This window comes from Nymphaea colorata, unplaced genomic scaffold, assembly GCF_008831285.2.
Source record: "Nymphaea colorata isolate Beijing-Zhang1983 unplaced genomic scaffold, ASM883128v2 scaffold0070, whole genome shotgun sequence".
NCBI classification, from domain to species: domain Eukaryota; kingdom Viridiplantae; phylum Streptophyta; class Magnoliopsida; order Nymphaeales; family Nymphaeaceae; genus Nymphaea; species Nymphaea colorata.
In genome coordinates, this window is record NW_022204576.1 from 20,037 (window position 1) to 37,395 (window position 17,359).

Consider the following 17,359-nt stretch of genomic DNA (forward strand, 5'->3'; position numbering starts at 1 on the left):
TCAAGAAAATCCAGTTTTTGTATAGCCCATCAGACACATTCCAATTTATCAAGAAAAACCAGCTGTATAACCCATCAAACAGATTGAAATTCATGAAGAAACGCCAGCTGTATAACCTATCAAGCACATTGAAATTCATCAAGAAAATCCAGTTTTTGTATAACCCATCAGACACATTCCAATTTATCAAGAAAAACCAGCTGTATAACCCATCAAACAGATTGAAATTCATGAAGAAACGCCAGCTGTATAACCTATCAAGCACATTGAAATTCATCAAGAAAATCCAGTTTTTGTATAGCCCATCAGACACATTCCAATTTATCAAGAAAAACCAGCTGTATAACCCATCAAACAGATTGAAATTCATGAAGAAACGCCAGCTGTATAACCTATCAAGCACATTGAAATTCATCAAGAAAATCCAGTTTTTGTATAACCCATCAGACACATTCCAATTTATCAAGAAAAACCAGCTGTATAACCCATCAAACAGATTGAAATTCATGAAGAAACGCCAGCTGTATAACCTATCAAGCACATTCAAATTCATCAAGAAAATCCAGTTTTTGTATAACCCATCAGACACATTCCAATTTATCAAGAAAAACCAGCTGTATAACCCATCAAACAGATTGAAATTCATGAAGAAACGCCAGCTGTATAACCTATCAAGCACATTGAAATTCATCAAGAAAATCCAGTTTTTGTATAACCCATCAGACACATTCCAATTTATCAAGAAAAACCAGCTGTATAACCCATCAAACAGATTGAAATTCATGAAGAAACGCCAGCTGTATAACCTATCAAGCACATTGAAATTCATCAAGAAAATCCAGTTTTTGTATAACCCATCAGACACATTCCAATTTATCAAGAAAAACCAGCTGTATAACCCATCAAACAGATTGAAATTCATGAAGAAACGCCAGCTGTATAACCTATCAAGCACATTCAAATTCATCAAGAAAATCCAGTTTTTGTATAACCCATCAGACACATTCCAATTTATCAAGAAAAACCAGCTGTATAACCCATCAAACAGATTGAAATTCATGAAGAAACGCCAGCTGTATAACCTATCAAGCACATTGAAATTCATCAAGAAAATCCAGTTTTTGTATAGCCCATCAGACACATTCCAATTTATCAAGAAAAACCAGCTGTATAACCCATCAAACAGATTGAAATTCATGAAGAAACGCCAGCTGTATAACCTATCAAGCACATTGAAATTCATCAAGAAAATCCAGTTTTTGTATAACCCATCAGACACATTCCAATTTATCAAGAAAAACCAGCTGTATAACCCATCAAACAGATTGAAATTCATGAAGAAACGCCAGCTGTATAACCTATCAAGCACATTCAAATTCATCAAGAAAATCCAGTTTTTGTATAACCCATCAGACACATTCCAATTTATCAAGAAAAACCAACTGTTACTGTTTAAACTACAAACCTTTAGATTAGGCCTTCTCCTGTCATTATCAGTTAACAAATTTTTGTTTCCTAAATTTAGCCTCCCTTTATTACTTCTCCTACTCATCCTTCTCACGAATTGCATCCTTCTACTATATCTCCTATCCTTATCGTGGATCAAACTCCTTCATCTTAAAATCCTCTTTTTATCTCCTAAATTTCTCCGATTCCACAATACCATAGTCATACCATTACAATTGTGTCACCAAATGAACAACATCATGAGTCTGACCCTACTTCCTAACCTACTGAGCATCTTATCATTCAAAAGAAAAAGACAATTACATCTGAGTCATCAGGATAACTGGAAGAATAATATATTGGATATTTTGAAGTCGAACAGCCTACACCATTGCCTCCAAGCCACATCTCATAACAAGTAGAAACAGACAAATAAATAAAACCAAAAGGTTCTGAAAAGAAAACTATCATCCACTAAACCTAATATGCTCTTCAGAAAGATACTAAGAGTGAAAAATAAGTCTAAGTTGCTTTTGACAAAAAGTCATTATCAAATCGTAGTAAAAGTAATAAAAACTTTGCAATTAACGAGTCAGTGGTTAACTATACTATTAGGCCTCAATCTGAAAAGAAAGAGCCATCATAGGGTAAAAAGAGTGAAAAAAGTCAAAAATCGAAATAGGTTGTTGCTGCTAAGCAGGATAGTCCAAGCAGGGTGAGCGCAAGCGATCGTTCTAAGGGCAGAATATAGATCAAATATGCTGATACTAAGCCTCCTGTTGACAATAAGTCATTTATGCTTTCCATCGTCTAATATGAAAACAAGCCTGAATTTTCAAACGCAGATAGCGTTAAACCGGCTAAATAGACTGCTAGCCGAATTGAGATCGACAAAAAGTCAACAAAAAGCGTAAAGAATGCAGAAAGTGGGTCTAAGATCATCTAAAACAATGCTAATTTGATAAAAGTAGATTAAGTTGTGAAGTCAACTATTAAGAATAAAACAAAATCAGAGAGAACTTTTAATAAAAAGGATATCTTCCCAATATAAATTGATGCTCCTGAGCCTGAACCAAGTGAAAAAAGCAGATCAGTTGTTGCCATCCCAGCTGAAAAGTCAAAGATACAAGCTAATGAGAAGAAAAGCGATGCTTCTAAGAAGTCTTTGAACGTGATACAGCAGAAATTGGAAGAGAAGAAGGAAATTGATATTAGATCACCCACAAGATCAAATAGGTTTAGCGAAGTCTCTTCTCCTCAGAAGTCACAGCGATCAGTTCTCAGCAGAAAGTCAAGAAAGCATATCGATTTCCAGCACGAAGGGCATATCGATTTTAAATTTATCGAAAACGTCAAAGTGGAGGGCAAAAAATCATAAGTGAAGGAAAACGATATCAGGTACATCAAGAATCCTACTGAATCTGGAGGTGATGAGAAGCACATCGAAGCTGAAATCATCCATCTTAAAAGACTTGGTTCTGATGGAAAGTCAGTCCGAAGCTTCAGAGATATCAAGAATGTCCACTTTAAGCATGATGCCGACGATGAAGTCAGATACTCCATAAAGGAAGTGGATGAGAGCCATATCAAGAACTATGTTGAAGTTGCACCCAGAAACGCAAGCATGACTCCCAACAAGGTCGTCACTAAGGAAAGGACAAAGTCAGAAAAGTTCGCCAATTAAATCAAATCAGAAAGGATCATTAGGGTTGCTCCAGACGACACCCCAGCCATCAACTTCATCAGTAAAAACAGCAAAATATCCGAAGTCCCCTCTAAGACATCAAACAAGAAATAAACATCGGTGAAAACACCAAACGTAGAGAAAAAGGAGTAAAAGGCAGTTGTATAAGTAAAGCAGCTTTAAACACCAATTAAAAAAGAATAAACTGATAAAGTTAGCAATGCTGCATCAAAGAAAGCAGTGTCTCGAACTTCAAAAGTTGCTTAGCCAGTTTAACCTGCGAAAAAGGCATAGCCTTCACCACCGAAGAAATAAGTGTCTCCTCCAAAGCAAGTTGTGGCTTCACCCGTTCCTTCCAAAAAGGAAACTTCCCCTCCAAAGGAGATTGTTCCTTCACCTGCGAAAAAGGCATAGGTTTCACCTCCCAAAAAGGAAGTTTCTCCTCCAAAAGAAATCGTAGCATCACCTACGAAAAAGGTATAACCTTCTCCTCCCAAAAAGGAAGTTTCTCCTCCTAAGAAAGAGGTTTCCCCTCCAAAGGAGGCCTCTCTATCTCCAGTCAAGAAAGTAGATGTGGTCGTTGCTAAAAAGCCTTAAGTTTCAGTGCTAAAGAATGAAGCAGGTGCATCAGCAGTTTCAAAGCCAGTTGAATTTAATAATGACTTAATTGATGATCTCCTTGGATTCAACAAAAAGCCTATTCGCAGGCAAAGGAATCAATAACCTGAAAAGAAGCAGCAATAAGCCAGACCAGCTACTCCTAAAAAGACAACTCCTGAGCGTAAATTGGTGGCTTCTGCTCCTAAATAGATCGGTTCAAAGATCAAAGAGGGAATCACTATAAACGTCAACGAACCATCATCGATCAAGGAAGTCGGCGAGTCAAAACTGTTATAGAGTTAAATGAAGTCACAAGTGCGCTCAAACAGGTTCATGCAACGCTCAAATGTTGATCATCACGAATTCAAGAGGAAATCACGCAAGCATATCGATTTCCAGCATGATGGTCACATTGACTTCAAGTTCATCGACACAGTTAAGCTGGGAGAGAAGTCAGATATTGCATAAAATGGAGTCAAGTTCATCAAAAACGCATCTGAATCTGGTGGAGACTCAGAACACATTGAAGCAGAGCTCATCCATTTGAGACACTTAGGAACTGACGGAAAATCTATTCGAAGCTACAGGGACATCAAGGATGTTAGATTCAAGCATGATGCTGATGATGAAGTCCAGTATTCGGTTAACTAATTTGCGGGCGAAAAGTCGCAGCACAAAAACCTTGTAGAGGTTGGAGGAGGAAAATTCCTTACGCCCACCAAGTAGTTAGTGAAGGAGAGAACCAAGACTGAGAAATTCTAGCATCCAACCGGATAAAATGCTTCTGAGATCGTTAGAGTGACAAGGAAGACTGAAAAGTTCACTTCACAGAAGAACGGATTGGCTTCAAGACTGCTTTCCAGCATTGAGCCAGTCTTGTAGATTGAGTCTCCCATTAAGGAAAAGGAGTCACAGATTTCTATTAACCCAGCAGATGCCAAGAAAGACGCCAAAAAGGAGATAAAAGCTCCAAACAGACTTCAAAGCAGGCCTGGCTACAATGACGACATCATCAACGACTTGATGGGATTCGGTCGTCCCAAGAGGCAGCAGCCAGTTGAAGCTATCAAGGAGGAGCCCCTAGTGGAGAAAAAGTCAGGAATTACCGATAAGTTCATCGATGAGGTGAAGCAGACAAACAGAATAATAAGGGAGCAAAACGCTCAGAACGCTCGCAGGCAAAATTGATTGATTTTTTGTTATAGTAATTGATCACATGAGTATTCCATCCAGCTATTTCTCCTTGCCAGAAGGCGATTGCTTCTGCTCGTAGTTATCGAGTTCCTTTTATATCTTGGACAAAGCCATCAGCATGCCCTGGGAAAGCTTGCTGTTCTTGTCAGACTCGTTTTTCAATCTCACCATCTCCTGCGACTGTGCTAAGATTCTATTGAAGTTTATAACTGGCATCCTTAATTCCTTGATCTGTTTATGGAGATTCTTCATCTGCTTGATGACTTATTTCTTGGTGGCGGGATGTTTACTTGTTTATTGATAGCTTCAGTGACGGTGGCGATGAACTGGTCGTGCTCCTTCCTGAGCAGTTGCTCCAGGAATTCGAAGCGGTTATTGGTGCTATTGAAGCTGACCTCCTTGATGAGGTGGTTGGTGAGTTTAATCTCGGAGACCCGCTTCTCCTGCTCAGAAAGGCCCTCCTCCTGCCGCTCCTCGCTCTTCTTGTGGACCAGCACAACCTGGATCTCAGACATCTTATCAATCTTTATAAGCACAGAGGATTGATGGTGTGAATCAGATGATCAAACTTCAGTCACGATCGCTTCTTCCTTCTTCTGCTCTGCCTGTGCGGGAGGCCAGCACATCTCGGGCTTGTGCTCGCAAAACTCACTGGTGACGGGGGAGGCGTCGACGTTCATGTCATAGAGGGCATATTGGATGGCCACCAGGTTGCCCACCAGCTCGTGGGTCTTCAGAATGGTCGAGCTCCACACTCTGCCGGCAAAGGCGGAGGAACGCATCCACAAGTTGTTCTCAAGGGTGTCCTCGTTGGAGACTTCACCCCAGAGGCAAACTTCAGCGCCGAGGATCCTGTTCTTGTCGACTCCGGTGGGGAAGACGACGAAGTTCTCGTAGATTTGTCTCCAGACGCTGTAGGTGCCCTGAGTGCCGTTGAGCCAAAGGTTGCCTTGTCCCTTGTTAAGGTAAAGGATGTCTGAGGGGGAAAGGATAATCTTGCTGCTGGAGCCGGAGGTGACTAAATAGAATATTTTTTACTAGTAGCGACGTCAGTCTGGGCACCCCAGTAGTGGAGGACGTCATCGGCGGAGGTAGTGACATTCTGTGCATCATTTCTCCAGAAGATGACTTTGCGGTTGGCGGGAAGCACCTGCTTGAGCTGGAAACGCCAGTACATCTGCAGCTCACCGTAGGTCTTGATGTTCTTCAGCTTCATGAAGTTCTGGATCTCAGGACGCAGGTTCCAGCAGGCTGAAGACACCTCATCGCCTCCTAGATGGATGTAGGGCGAATCCTTGAAGAGTGCATCAATCTCTTTGACAACATCTTGGGCGAGTCCGAAGACTTCTGGCTTGGAGAGATCGAACTGGCCATTGTAGCCGGTTCCGCCGTTACACTTGATGGTGATGTTCTTGGCCTTCCACTCTGGTGCGAGTCCCCAGGAGCGAACGTGGGCGGGAGTGTCGATTTCGGGGATGATCTTGACGGCGTTGAGGTCAGCCACCTTGATGAGGGCTCTCACATCGTCGGGAGTGTAGATCTGCTTGGCTCCGTACCTGCTGTTCTCGGAAAGCTCGGGGTGAGATCCTAACTTGATGGGGAAGGACTCGTCATCGACCAAGTGCCAGTGCAAGATATTGAGCTTGGAAAGAGGCATAGACTCGATGAGCCGCTTGATAGCTGCTACTCCGAGGAAGTGACGTGCAGAATCGATCATGATGCCTCTGTACTCGAGGAGAGGTTGATCCTGGATCTTGACGAAGGGGATGCGGTTCTGCTTGATGAGTTGCGAGAGTGACTCGAGCGCATAGACGTAGCCGGAGTAGTCAGCGTAGGAGATGAAGATGCCGTTGGCGTTGACTTCGATCTCATATCCTTCTGGCTTGAGGTGGAAGGCGGGAGAGGGAGTGATGAGGGTGTGCAAGTCCTTCTTGAAGGTGAGGGAGCGCTGGCAGTCGCTGTTGCCGTTGACGCGCCTGAGGACCTTGTTGAGGTAATACTGTGAGTTAATGGCATCAACAGTGGTGGGCTGCTGGAAGAGGTTGCAGACGTGGTTCAGCTACAGGTAGCCAGCAGTGTACTCCTCCACCACTGGGGGAGGGAAGATTAGAGCTTGGGCGGCGAGAAGCAGCACCAAAAGACAGCCCAATCGGAGACTCATCACAAAAAATAAATAATTAATCTACAACCATACGCTACTGCATATAATCCCCATACTCAAAAGCATCCCGTTGGACCACCTTCTCTCCAATCACCCAAAGAGGAAGCAATAAGGGTGAAAGAATGCATTTGAAGCTGTTTTTGGTGAGCATATTATGAAGTATCGAATTATATCAGAGTTACAAGATGGAGGCGGGGAGGCGGCCGGACCATCGATCTTTCGTGATTAATAATTATAACAAATGAGCGAATAAAATAAGGCGCAGGGCACCGTGGAGGCCACCGACACCATTGACTCCGGTCACGTGCTCTTCGATCGCGTGCTCTTGTCCCGCAAGAAGGAGGTCATCGAGGAGTTCCTGCGCGGCGAGGAGGAGGCCAGCGACGCCCTCATCAACTACCCTAACGACTTCCTACAGAAGCTCGCTCTCTCCCAGCTCAAGGAGTTCGGTAAGCTGGTGCTTTACCGCTCGGTAGCCACCGTCTACCTCGGGGAGGTCTGCAACGAACTCTACCACGGCTACGGATTGCTGCTTTACCGAGGCGAACAGATGCGCTTCTATGAAGGGTACTTTCAGAACAACTGCAAGTACGGCTACGGACTGGAGTACATCGGCGGAGACATCTACGTGGGAAAGTTCGTGAACAACAAGCCTGAAGACAGCAACGGACTGTTTTTTTGGGCAAATCAGGACGTCTACCACGGTTGCTTCGTCAATGGCATGAAGCATGGACAGGGCAAGTGGCAGTCTGGCGATGAATTCTACTCGGGTTCCTGGAAATACAACAAGCCAGAGGGCGAGGGCTTCATCCGCTCCGCCCTCTCCGAGTACAAGGGCGACATTAAGAACGGCTACAAGCACGGCAAGGGCATTGAGCTATTCAACAACGGCGACAGGTACGAGGGACACTACTCCAACGGCAAGCCTGAAGGCAATGGCGCTTACTTCTGGAGCAACGGATCAGTCTACAGGGGAGAATTCAAAAACGGACTTCGTTTCGGCTACGGAGTGTGGCAGTTCGGAACAGAAAAGTACGAAGGAACCTACATCAACGACAAACGTAACGGAGAGGGAAAGTATACGTGGGGAGGAGGCAGCTACTACGTGGGAAGCTTCGTGGAGGATCTTAGGCATGGCTTCGGAGAAATGCACTGGGACACTGAATCCTTCTACAAGGGTGAGTGGTTCGAGGGCAGTCAGAACGGGGAGGGAGAGGTGTGGGAGGGAGGAAAAATGGTTGAAAAAGGCTACTACGAAAACGGAAAAATCAAAATTCCAGTCACCAAAGAGGAGGGAGAGAGGAGGCTGCTCCCCTTGCATACACTGAACAAGAAGGCTATCAGCCAGGTGGGCCAGCAGAGCCACAGCGACAGGAAGCGCTTCAACTCCTTTCAGCCAAACAAGGAAAGCGTAAAGCTGGAGAAGCTGAAGGGACAGCGGACGACTAATCAGCTCAACCGTCCCGCCCTCAACGAGAAGCGCGAGCACATCAAGTAGGTCAACAAGCGCTACTCCGCGGTGCCAAGCAGCAAGGGGAAGGCTCCCGCAGCCAATAGAACCTTCAGAGCATCCAGTAACGTGGCAAATCTCGAGGAGAAGAGCAAGGAGAAGGAGAAAGAGGAGAAGTCGGTAAAGGCATCCATCAACAGGATCAACCTCTACAAAAGAGTGCGAAAATAGAAACAGAGCTAAACCTTGGGCAAGAAGATACCTGTGAGTAAGTTGCCCAAGGCTACTGAAAGCGAGCTGCTTTTCGAGACCCAGCTGGCTCCGATCAAGTGGCGGAACTTTAACCACATTTCCCACAACTGATATTTTCCTGTTGATAGTTTATGCGGTAAAAGAAATAGGGTACGCTAAGTGTACCCAACTAGATGTTGGTATAATAATTCAACAACGAATGGAGAACAACACCATTGACCACTCAATCGAGGTCTTCCGCCTCAAAAAGCTCTTCCACCGGCTGGAGACTGCCAAGATCTCAGGCTCAGTCGTCACCATCATCATCCCTCCCAGGAAAAACGTCTCCGATATCACCAGACTCCTCAACGAAGAGTCAGGCAAGGCTGCACAGATCAAGGATAAGAATAACGCTGCTGCAGTGATAGAGGCACAGAAGTCTGCTCGCGAGCGACTAAAGCTCTACCAGAGAGCTCCAGACAATGGACTTGTGCTGTTCACCGGCAGGATCATGGATGAGACCTCCACTACTGAGAAGAAGCTGATCTGTGACTTTGAGCCCTTCAAGCCGGTCAACCTCTCCGTCTACAACTGCGATTCCAAGTTCTACCTGGACGAGCTCAAAAAGGAGCTGCTCATCAACGAGCCTCCCTTCGGCTTTATCGTGGTCGACGGTAATGGCGCCCTCTACGCTACCCTCCAGGGTAACGCCAGGGAAATTCTCAACAAGTTCACTGTCGAACTTCCCAAAAAGCACCATAAGGGAGGTCAATCCTCTGTGCGTTTTGCGCGTCTCAGAGAGGAGAAGCGCCACAACTACTTGAGAAAGGTGTGCGAGGTCGCAGCTCAGACCTTCATCACTGACAACCGCTGTAACGTCACAGGACTCGTGCTTGCCGGTAGCGCAGACTTCAAGAACGACCTCAACAAGACCGATATGTTCGATCCCCGCCTGCAGGTGAAGGTGGTCAACATCATCGACGTCTCCTACGGCTTCGAAAACGGACTCAACCAGGCCATCGAGAAGTCCGCCGAGTCACTGCTCAACATTAAGTTCATGAAGGAGAAGGCACTGATCTCCAGCTTCTTCGACCACATCGCCATCGGGGACGGTATGGTCATCTACGGAGTGCAGGACACCATGAAGCTCATCGAGTCCGGCGCAGTCGGCAGGATCGTCTGCTACTAAGATCTCGACTACATCCGCATCAAGCTCAAGAACACCGAAACTCAGAACTTCTCCACCATCTTCGTGAAACCCAACCAGGCCACCAATCCCGAGCTCTTCAAGGACAAGGACACTGGCGCTGTCCTCGAACCAGTCGAGGAAGAGAACGAACCCACCAGTCTTCCCGAATGGCTCGCAGTCCACTACAAGGACTACGGCTGTGATATCGAGTTCGTCACCGATAAGTCCCCCGAAGGCACCCAATTCCTCAAGGGATTCTCCGGTCTGGGCGGTTTCCTCCGCTACAAGATCGAGGTCGACCACCTCATCAACGACGCTCCCGAATACGAGGAGGAAGAGGATGATTTTATATGATGTATCTGCGCTCATCATCCTCCTCATGTATACTACCATAATAATGCCATATGTGATAATAATGTATGTCAAAAATCATCTGGCATGAAGCATGCGTGACCACATCCATGGGGACAGAGCTGCTTTCTATCCTCCTTGAACCACTTCTCGTACTCAAGCGCGTGTCCGCCGTGTCCACAGTACTTGCACCAGATGACCATACGCTCGCTAAGACTGCCTTCGCAGATCACGCATAGCTTGTTGCACCTGCAGTTGCCCTTGGAGATGGACTCCTTGCACCACCCACATGCGATGTTGTAGGCGGTGCCCCGCTCTGTAATGTCCGTGAAGGCCTTGTTGCGCGTGAGCATTATGGTGTCAGTAGCTACCTCGTAGAGCTCGAAGTTGTGCAGCAGCTCGATGTAGGGTGTGAATATCTTGTGCATGAAGTCCTCGGGGATGAGGGCAGGCGCCTTATTCATGAGGCAAATGGCAGCAATGACTGCAGACTGCAGCTCATTCTCGTCGACCAGCTCCTGCAGGACGTCGAGCACGTTGACCTTCTTGGGCTGCTTGGCGAGCTGCAGGCGGTTGAAGAGAGTCACTCTGTTCTCGATAATTTCAGTGTCTACCTCCAGCTTCTCCTCGTAGAGGGAGTCGATTGTGTGTTCCTGCGTTTCGGGGGGGAAGGCGAACTGGAAGAGGTGTTTCCACACTGAAGCCGCCAAGTGCTTCCCCACTCGTTTCGCCACCTGTGAGTTATTCAAAGCAATTTCTTCGTTCTTCCCCTCGACTATATAGTTTTTGTAGAGATAAAGGAACTCCTCCTTGACGGAAGGAAGTTTGATTTCGCGTTCGTTCCAGTCGAGCCCATCAGTGAAGGCGTAGACGAGGGGACTGGTCTGCTTCAGTTTGTTGCTCTTCTTGCGGTGGAAGGAGGAAGATGCGGAGAGGGTCTTCTTGGGGTGGTCGTCGTGGGTGAGGCAGAACGCGAGAGCGTGGTTGTTGTCGAAGGTGAGAGGGTAATTGTACTTTGGCTCGTTGGGGTCGTAGTAGTTGTCGGTGTACTGGCCAACGAGGACACCCCAGCTGCCGCCGCCGGTATTTCTGCCGCTCTTTTCCTTGATGTTGGAGGCGGAAAGGAGGATGCTTTCGTCATGGTCCATCTTCCAGCAGTCGATGGAGCGCCCATGACCCCCGTACATGTAGGAGATGCGGTTCCTGTCCTCCAGGTCGTAGAAGAAAATATTCTTCTCGGGGTGCTCGCCCAGCACTCCAAAGTGGTTTTCCTTAGTGCGCATCCAGTAGAAGGATTTGATAAGGGAATAGTGGGCCAGCGAATTGCTCAGACGGAAGCCCTCGGGGACGATCTCGAAGATACTGATCTCCTTGGAGATAGCGGAGGCGATGCGGTGGGCGCAGTTAGGGTCCCATTGCACCCCTATGCCCTGCAATTCGTTGTCGTGGATCTAGAAGCAGCACACTGCCTTGTTCCCCATCCGGTAGTCGCTCAGCTCCAGCTTCGTCGACGACTGCACCGCTAGTAGGTGCTCGTTATGCGGACTGAATTTCAAGTCGCGGATCTTTGTTGTGTCTGAATACTCGTACTTGGCCACCGCCTCTGCCTGGCGCGTGTCCCACTGCAGGATGTAGTTTTCAAAGGAGGAAGAAACGAAGCAGTCCCTTGAACCAGTGTTCCACTCGATGTTATTAATGTTTCCTTACTAAGGCGGATCGTACCATCGTGTCCCTTAACCTGGAGAATGTTCTTGTAAGTATTTGTAGCTTCGTAGACCAGGACGTAGCCGGAAGTGGTGCCGATGGCGATGTGTTCGTTGCCGTGCTTGTTCCAGGCGAGCTGACTAACGCATGTCTTGGTGATGCTGGTGCCTTTGTACTTGCCGATGGTCTTCTTGCAGTCAAACCAACACTTGTCCTGGAGGCGCAGCTCGAAGATCTTGATGGCTAAATAGGGAGGGAGGGACAGTCGCGACCGCCAGTGGCGAAGTGCGTGCAGCTACTATTGAAGTCGATGGAGGAAACGTTGCTCTGAATCTTACAGCCCTGGATGAGCGCAGACATCATTATTATATCGAAAGAATAGACGCAAAATGCCAATTGTGACCACCAAAACAGTTGTTATTTGTCTGAAACGATGCCTGTGTTTAGGCGGCAAAGCATGAGGTTGTTATCCAGCATTGTGAGGATAGGAGGGAGGGAGGATTGGTTCGCATATCCAAAACTACTACATTATAATTGAATCGATGCAAGCAGCAGAAACAGACGAGCGCATTCCCGACCCGCTCTCCTCCAACCACTCGTAGTCGCGCAGGAAGGTGCTGCGAGCTGCTTTCAGCGACCAGGGGTACTTAAACGGTGAGGCAGACCCATCCGCATCAACGCAGACGACCAGAAGAAGTGGACGCTCATCTGCTACCCCGCAGTCATCATACTCGTCATCATCTTTCTCTCCTTAATCGCAGCCCTCGCCCGTACTCCCCCAACTACGTAGTTCCGCAGGCACTAGTCTCAGTTAACGAACAGGAGTGGGTGCAAGGCTCCAGCCTACAATACTGCAAACACCACCTCGAACTTGTAAACCGAACAGTGCATTGTGCCAACGACAATAGCAATTACACCACGTCAGGAGCGTTCGTGAGCAACTTGAGGGCACTCAACCAGTTCCTGGTGCTTTACCTGACAGTAAAGGCCGACAACTACACGGGGTGGGAAGCGCTTAACGAGGTCGTCAATTTCACCCTCTACGCTGCGGAGAGGGAGACCGCCACGTCCGCCAACATCGACCCTGCCATCAACGTCACCCACCAGATCTCCTCCAAGAACGTATCGCTGGTGGGAACCGTCAAGAACCTCTTCCCCCAGCGCCGTCTCTTCATCCTTTGGATGACTAAACTCAACTCCAATGACAACTTTTACTGGGAACTAAAGTTCTCTCCCAACAGTTCACTTGCCCCGAACACCTACGAGCTGAGCGTACAAGATGGTTAAGGTAGTCACAGGTAGTGAACGCCAACTTTTCCTACTTCACGATTTTCCTGCGTGTGGGACTGTTCATCGTGTCCTTCGCGGTGTTCGTGAAGTACAACCAGCTGATCCTGCTACTGCCAAAGGAGCGGGTGTCGGTGGAGCAGCGCGCCATCCAGGTGCTGTCAGTAGTCACCCTCACCTTCAACGACCAGCTCTACTTCATCTCCGTCATCGCCCCCAATCCCTTCTCGTAGTTGTTGCTGCACGTAGGTCCTTCCTGAGCTCCTTCTTCCTGTGGAACTTCGTGGCCTACCTGTTCATCATCTGGAGCCTCTTCCTCAACCGCATCCGCAGCGGAGAGCCAGACACCGCCACCTACATGATCACTGCAGGTATCGCCATCATCGTCTTCCTCTTCTACGCACTGGTACTAGGATACACAGTCGCCTACGCAATTACGCAGACGACGGATCACCCAGTGTTTTCGTTTGAGGAAATCAGTTCTGGAGGGGTGATCGCCATGGAGGTGATTGCCTTCATTGTGTTTTCGCTAGCGTGCATCTACATCATCTACCTCTACTGCTACACGCTGAAGTTCAAGCCCAACCGGCTCTACCGCCACAATGTCTTCATGGGCTTGTCTGCCGCCTTCTTCATCAGCACCGTCGTCTTTTTCTTCGTGGGCGGCTACGATCTATACTCCTACTCCGCCTCCAAGATATTCTTCACACTCGCCTTCATGAACATGTATTCCTTCTTCCTGCAGTACCTCTACGCTCCCACCCCCAAGCAACTCAAAGCCATCCACCGCGAGTCCGTCCCCCTCGTCGGCGACCTCCAGGAAATGATAGACATCCCCGAAAACGGAGAAGTCCTAGTGGAGATTGAGGACACCACTGAGAAGAGCCGAAAAGGATCTGAATTGGAATCCTAGAAAAAATCTAGTGATGTATCGAGCGAACATAGCGAGTAGAGCAAGGAAGAGGGCAGTTTGAGTGCGCGTGAGCGTAGAAAGCGCAACCGCAAGATAAGGCACCTCAACAAATCACGCGATAACGATGCGAAGGGCGACACCCACGAGCGCATCGGCAGAGAGGGGTAGAACAACGCACCTGACGAGTTCAGCTGATCTATTTAACTGCCTCAGCCGGCACTGCGCATTACTGCACCATATCCTTACAAATAGAGTCAATATGAAGCCACACGATCAGCGTTTATCTCCAACCGCACGCAGTTGCCGCTCAGCTCCAGCCGGTAGAGGGGCAGCAGGGCACTCTCCTCCGATTTCACCTCCGTCTTCACCGTCTTCTAGACCGCCTGCGGCTCTGCGCCGAGCGGAAACACCTCCTCCTTGAAGAAGCGGATGATTTCCTCGAGGGAACCGTGGAGCTCCATCATTTTTTGGTGGTGGCTGCGGCACTGTTCGGGCACTCGCGTCCTAACGCTCTTGGCCATCTTGATGAAGATCTTCTTGGTCTTGCGCAGCTTGCCCTTGCACATGATGTCGTACTGCGTGGTGAGGAAGTTGATGTAGGAGGTCTGCTCCTTCTTGGACCACTTGCCCTCCCCCGGCGCCTTCACCACCAGCGGTCTCGCCTTCACCAGCTTCCTCGGTGCCTCTGGCAAGGGCCACTCTCCCTCTTCGCTCTTCAGTGGCGCGGTATCGCCCTAACGTCGCTGGTTGCGCAGAATTAGGAAATGATTGTTCATTTGGTGCTTAATAAAAAATGATTTTAATCAACTGCTCAGCAATGGCTCCAATTTCGCAGACTAGGCTGCTGACAGCGGACGGCAAGACTGCTGAAGGAGGAGTAAAATAATTTAGTCGACTGCGTTTGCGAAATAAAAATGATTTCTTTGCATAATATAAGAAAGATAATAATAGGATATCTGGCATAACTGGGGAGGAGCAGATAATTGAGGCTGGAGAGGGGCAATCGCCTATTCCCAGAGGGCTATGCTTTAATAGAAGGTAAGTGGCGTAGTGGAAGATATCAAGGGGAGGGATGGCTATGGCGCGGTGGAACGTGCTTGCCGATCTGGTGGATAGGCTGGTACAGATGCTTCTCGTAGAAGGTGCGCCGCTAGGGAGAGGAAGACTTTTCGCTCTTGCTCCCCACCTGTGAGGCACTAAGTCTCTCCATTTTGAGGCGGGAGTTCCTCAGTAGATCCTGCTGGTTATCCTTGATCCTTGCAGCTACCAGGGAGGAGATCTTGCGGGGCAGGTACTTGAAGCTGAAGGAGCTCTTCTTCCTTATCTGTTCGGCGTGGTCAGTGACCCACTCCCACAGCTCCGGCCCTGAGAGGCGGTGCGCGGGATTGAAGCTGCAGAGGTTGGCGATGAGAGAGGACAGCACTACGGTGTACCGGTTGGCCTGCGCGAGCTGGTCTAGGGCCACCTGTAGACGCTAAAGACTCAGTGTGAGCAGCGGAGTGTGGGAGTAGAGCGAATTGTAGTGGGTAAGATTGGCTGCAGAAAGGAGCGTGAGTCCCAGCTGGAAGGTCTCAGAGATGTCCTTATTGATGCGCATCATGACCCTCTCGTCGGTGTTCTTGATGAGCTTGAGCAGGAGGAGGGGAATTTCTTCGGGAGGGACAAACTCGGCGAGCTGCTCTCCCTGCCTGTCCTGCTGGGCGACTGACATGAGGATCTTGACGTATCCCTGGCGCGTAATGAGGATGCTCTGCGGGTGGATGTTCCAATAGGAGTCCTTCTTGACTTCCTCGCCGATATTGAACTGGAGCGTGATGATCAGCAGCAGCATGTACCACAGCTCGTACTCTTGGAAGAATTATTGGCGAACGGACCGGTAGCTGATCTCGTGATTTAACGTATATATCCCATCTTAATACTAGATCTGAGTCGACTAAAGCCTACTTCCAGCGCGCCGAACTCCGAGCACAGGCAATCTACCCTCCAGACGTAGCGCTTGGGCAGCTAGAGGTACTCGTTGTAGCGCTACAGCTGTTTGAGCGAGCCTTGCCACTGTTCGAAGCGATGCTTGCCCATGTTGCTAATGAGCAGGGAGTGGGGAGGAAGGAGTCCGTTGGGAGAGGAACGGGCGTGGAGCTAGTAGCTGTTGCTGGCGAGGACGGGGAGGCTGGTGCCTTTGTGGCTGACCGACTGGCTGTTGGTGGCCCCCATGAATAAAATTATAGAGTTTAAGCTATGAGTGATTAGGTCACACCATCACCTCACCCTTGGAACAGCTCGTTCTCCACCTCCACCTTCTCCACAATCTCCTCCTCCTCTTCCTCCTCCTATTCGTCCTCCTCACTCTCCACTACTTCTCCGTGTTTGCCCTGGAACCACTCCTTGCCCGATATCTTGACATCCAGTTCCTTCTTGACCTTATCCTTGTCGCCGCGGTGGCGTAAGTCAAAGTCCTTCTTCCAGGCGTTGAAGGTTTCGGGGGTGACTGGAGTGAAGGCGGCGAATTTGGGGCGTTCGAATACCTCAACCTTTTTGGCTATGACTTCTTCCTCTTACTCGTAGGCCTTTCCCTCGACCAAATACTCGTGGATCCAGTTCCTGGTTTCCTCTACGATGTCGAAAACGACGGGTTTTTGTTGACTGTTGAAGATGATCTAATCGATTTTTTTGGTGATGGTGGTGATGTTATCGCGGGTGATGCCGGCGATGGGTTCGATTTCGTACTTGAGGGGAGTGAAGGGGTACTGTTTGGTGTACTCGAACATTATGCTGATCTGGTACTCAAACTGGTTGCCGCGGTAGGGCTTGCAGAGGACGGTGAACTTGAAGGGCGCAGTTTCCTTGAGGACTGTGAACTAATCGAGGTAGATGTGCGTCAGCGCAGTGAACTCATCCTTCTGGTGACGCAGGTGCTATATCTCAGTCATTTAATTATTATGGCATATGGAGGATTAATCCAAAAATCATCATTATAATGGTGAACCAACAAGACACCCTGTGGCTGGAAGTTAAGTCAATAAAGGATAATATTTTCGATAAAAATAAAGGGGTTGGGGTTGGGGTTGGGGTTGGGGTTGGGGTTGGGGTTGGGGTTGGGGTTGGGGTTGGGGTTGGGGTTGGGGTTGGGGTTGGGGTTGGGGTTGGGTTGG

The 17,359-nt window shown here is 48.3% G+C and overlaps 3 protein-coding genes across 3 annotated transcripts; 2 read left to right on the top strand and 1 right to left on the bottom strand.

The window, feature by feature from the left end:
* Positions 1–5,487: 5,487 nt before the first annotated feature.
* Positions 5,488–7,139, bottom strand: LOC116268047 (uncharacterized). Its single transcript, XM_031649877.1, has 3 exons — positions 7,119–7,139; positions 5,973–6,956; positions 5,488–5,880 (listed from the first exon to the last, which is right to left on the bottom strand). Exons 1-3 carry the CDS (start codon positions 7,137–7,139, stop codon positions 5,488–5,490), a joined length of 1,398 nt encoding a protein of 465 aa, XP_031505737.1.
* Positions 7,140–7,207: 68 nt separating this feature from the next.
* Positions 7,208–8,583, top strand: LOC116268048 (uncharacterized). Its single transcript, XM_031649878.1, has 2 exons — positions 7,208–7,228; positions 7,345–8,583. Exons 1-2 carry the CDS (start codon positions 7,208–7,210, stop codon positions 8,581–8,583), a joined length of 1,260 nt encoding a protein of 419 aa, XP_031505738.1.
* Positions 8,584–8,986: 403 nt separating this feature from the next.
* LOC116268049 (uncharacterized) lies at positions 8,987–10,309 on the top strand. Its single transcript, XM_031649879.1, is given in 1 exon segment — positions 8,987–10,309. A coding segment is annotated over 1 exon segment (1,323 nt).
* Positions 10,310–17,359: the final 7,050 nt, after the last annotated feature.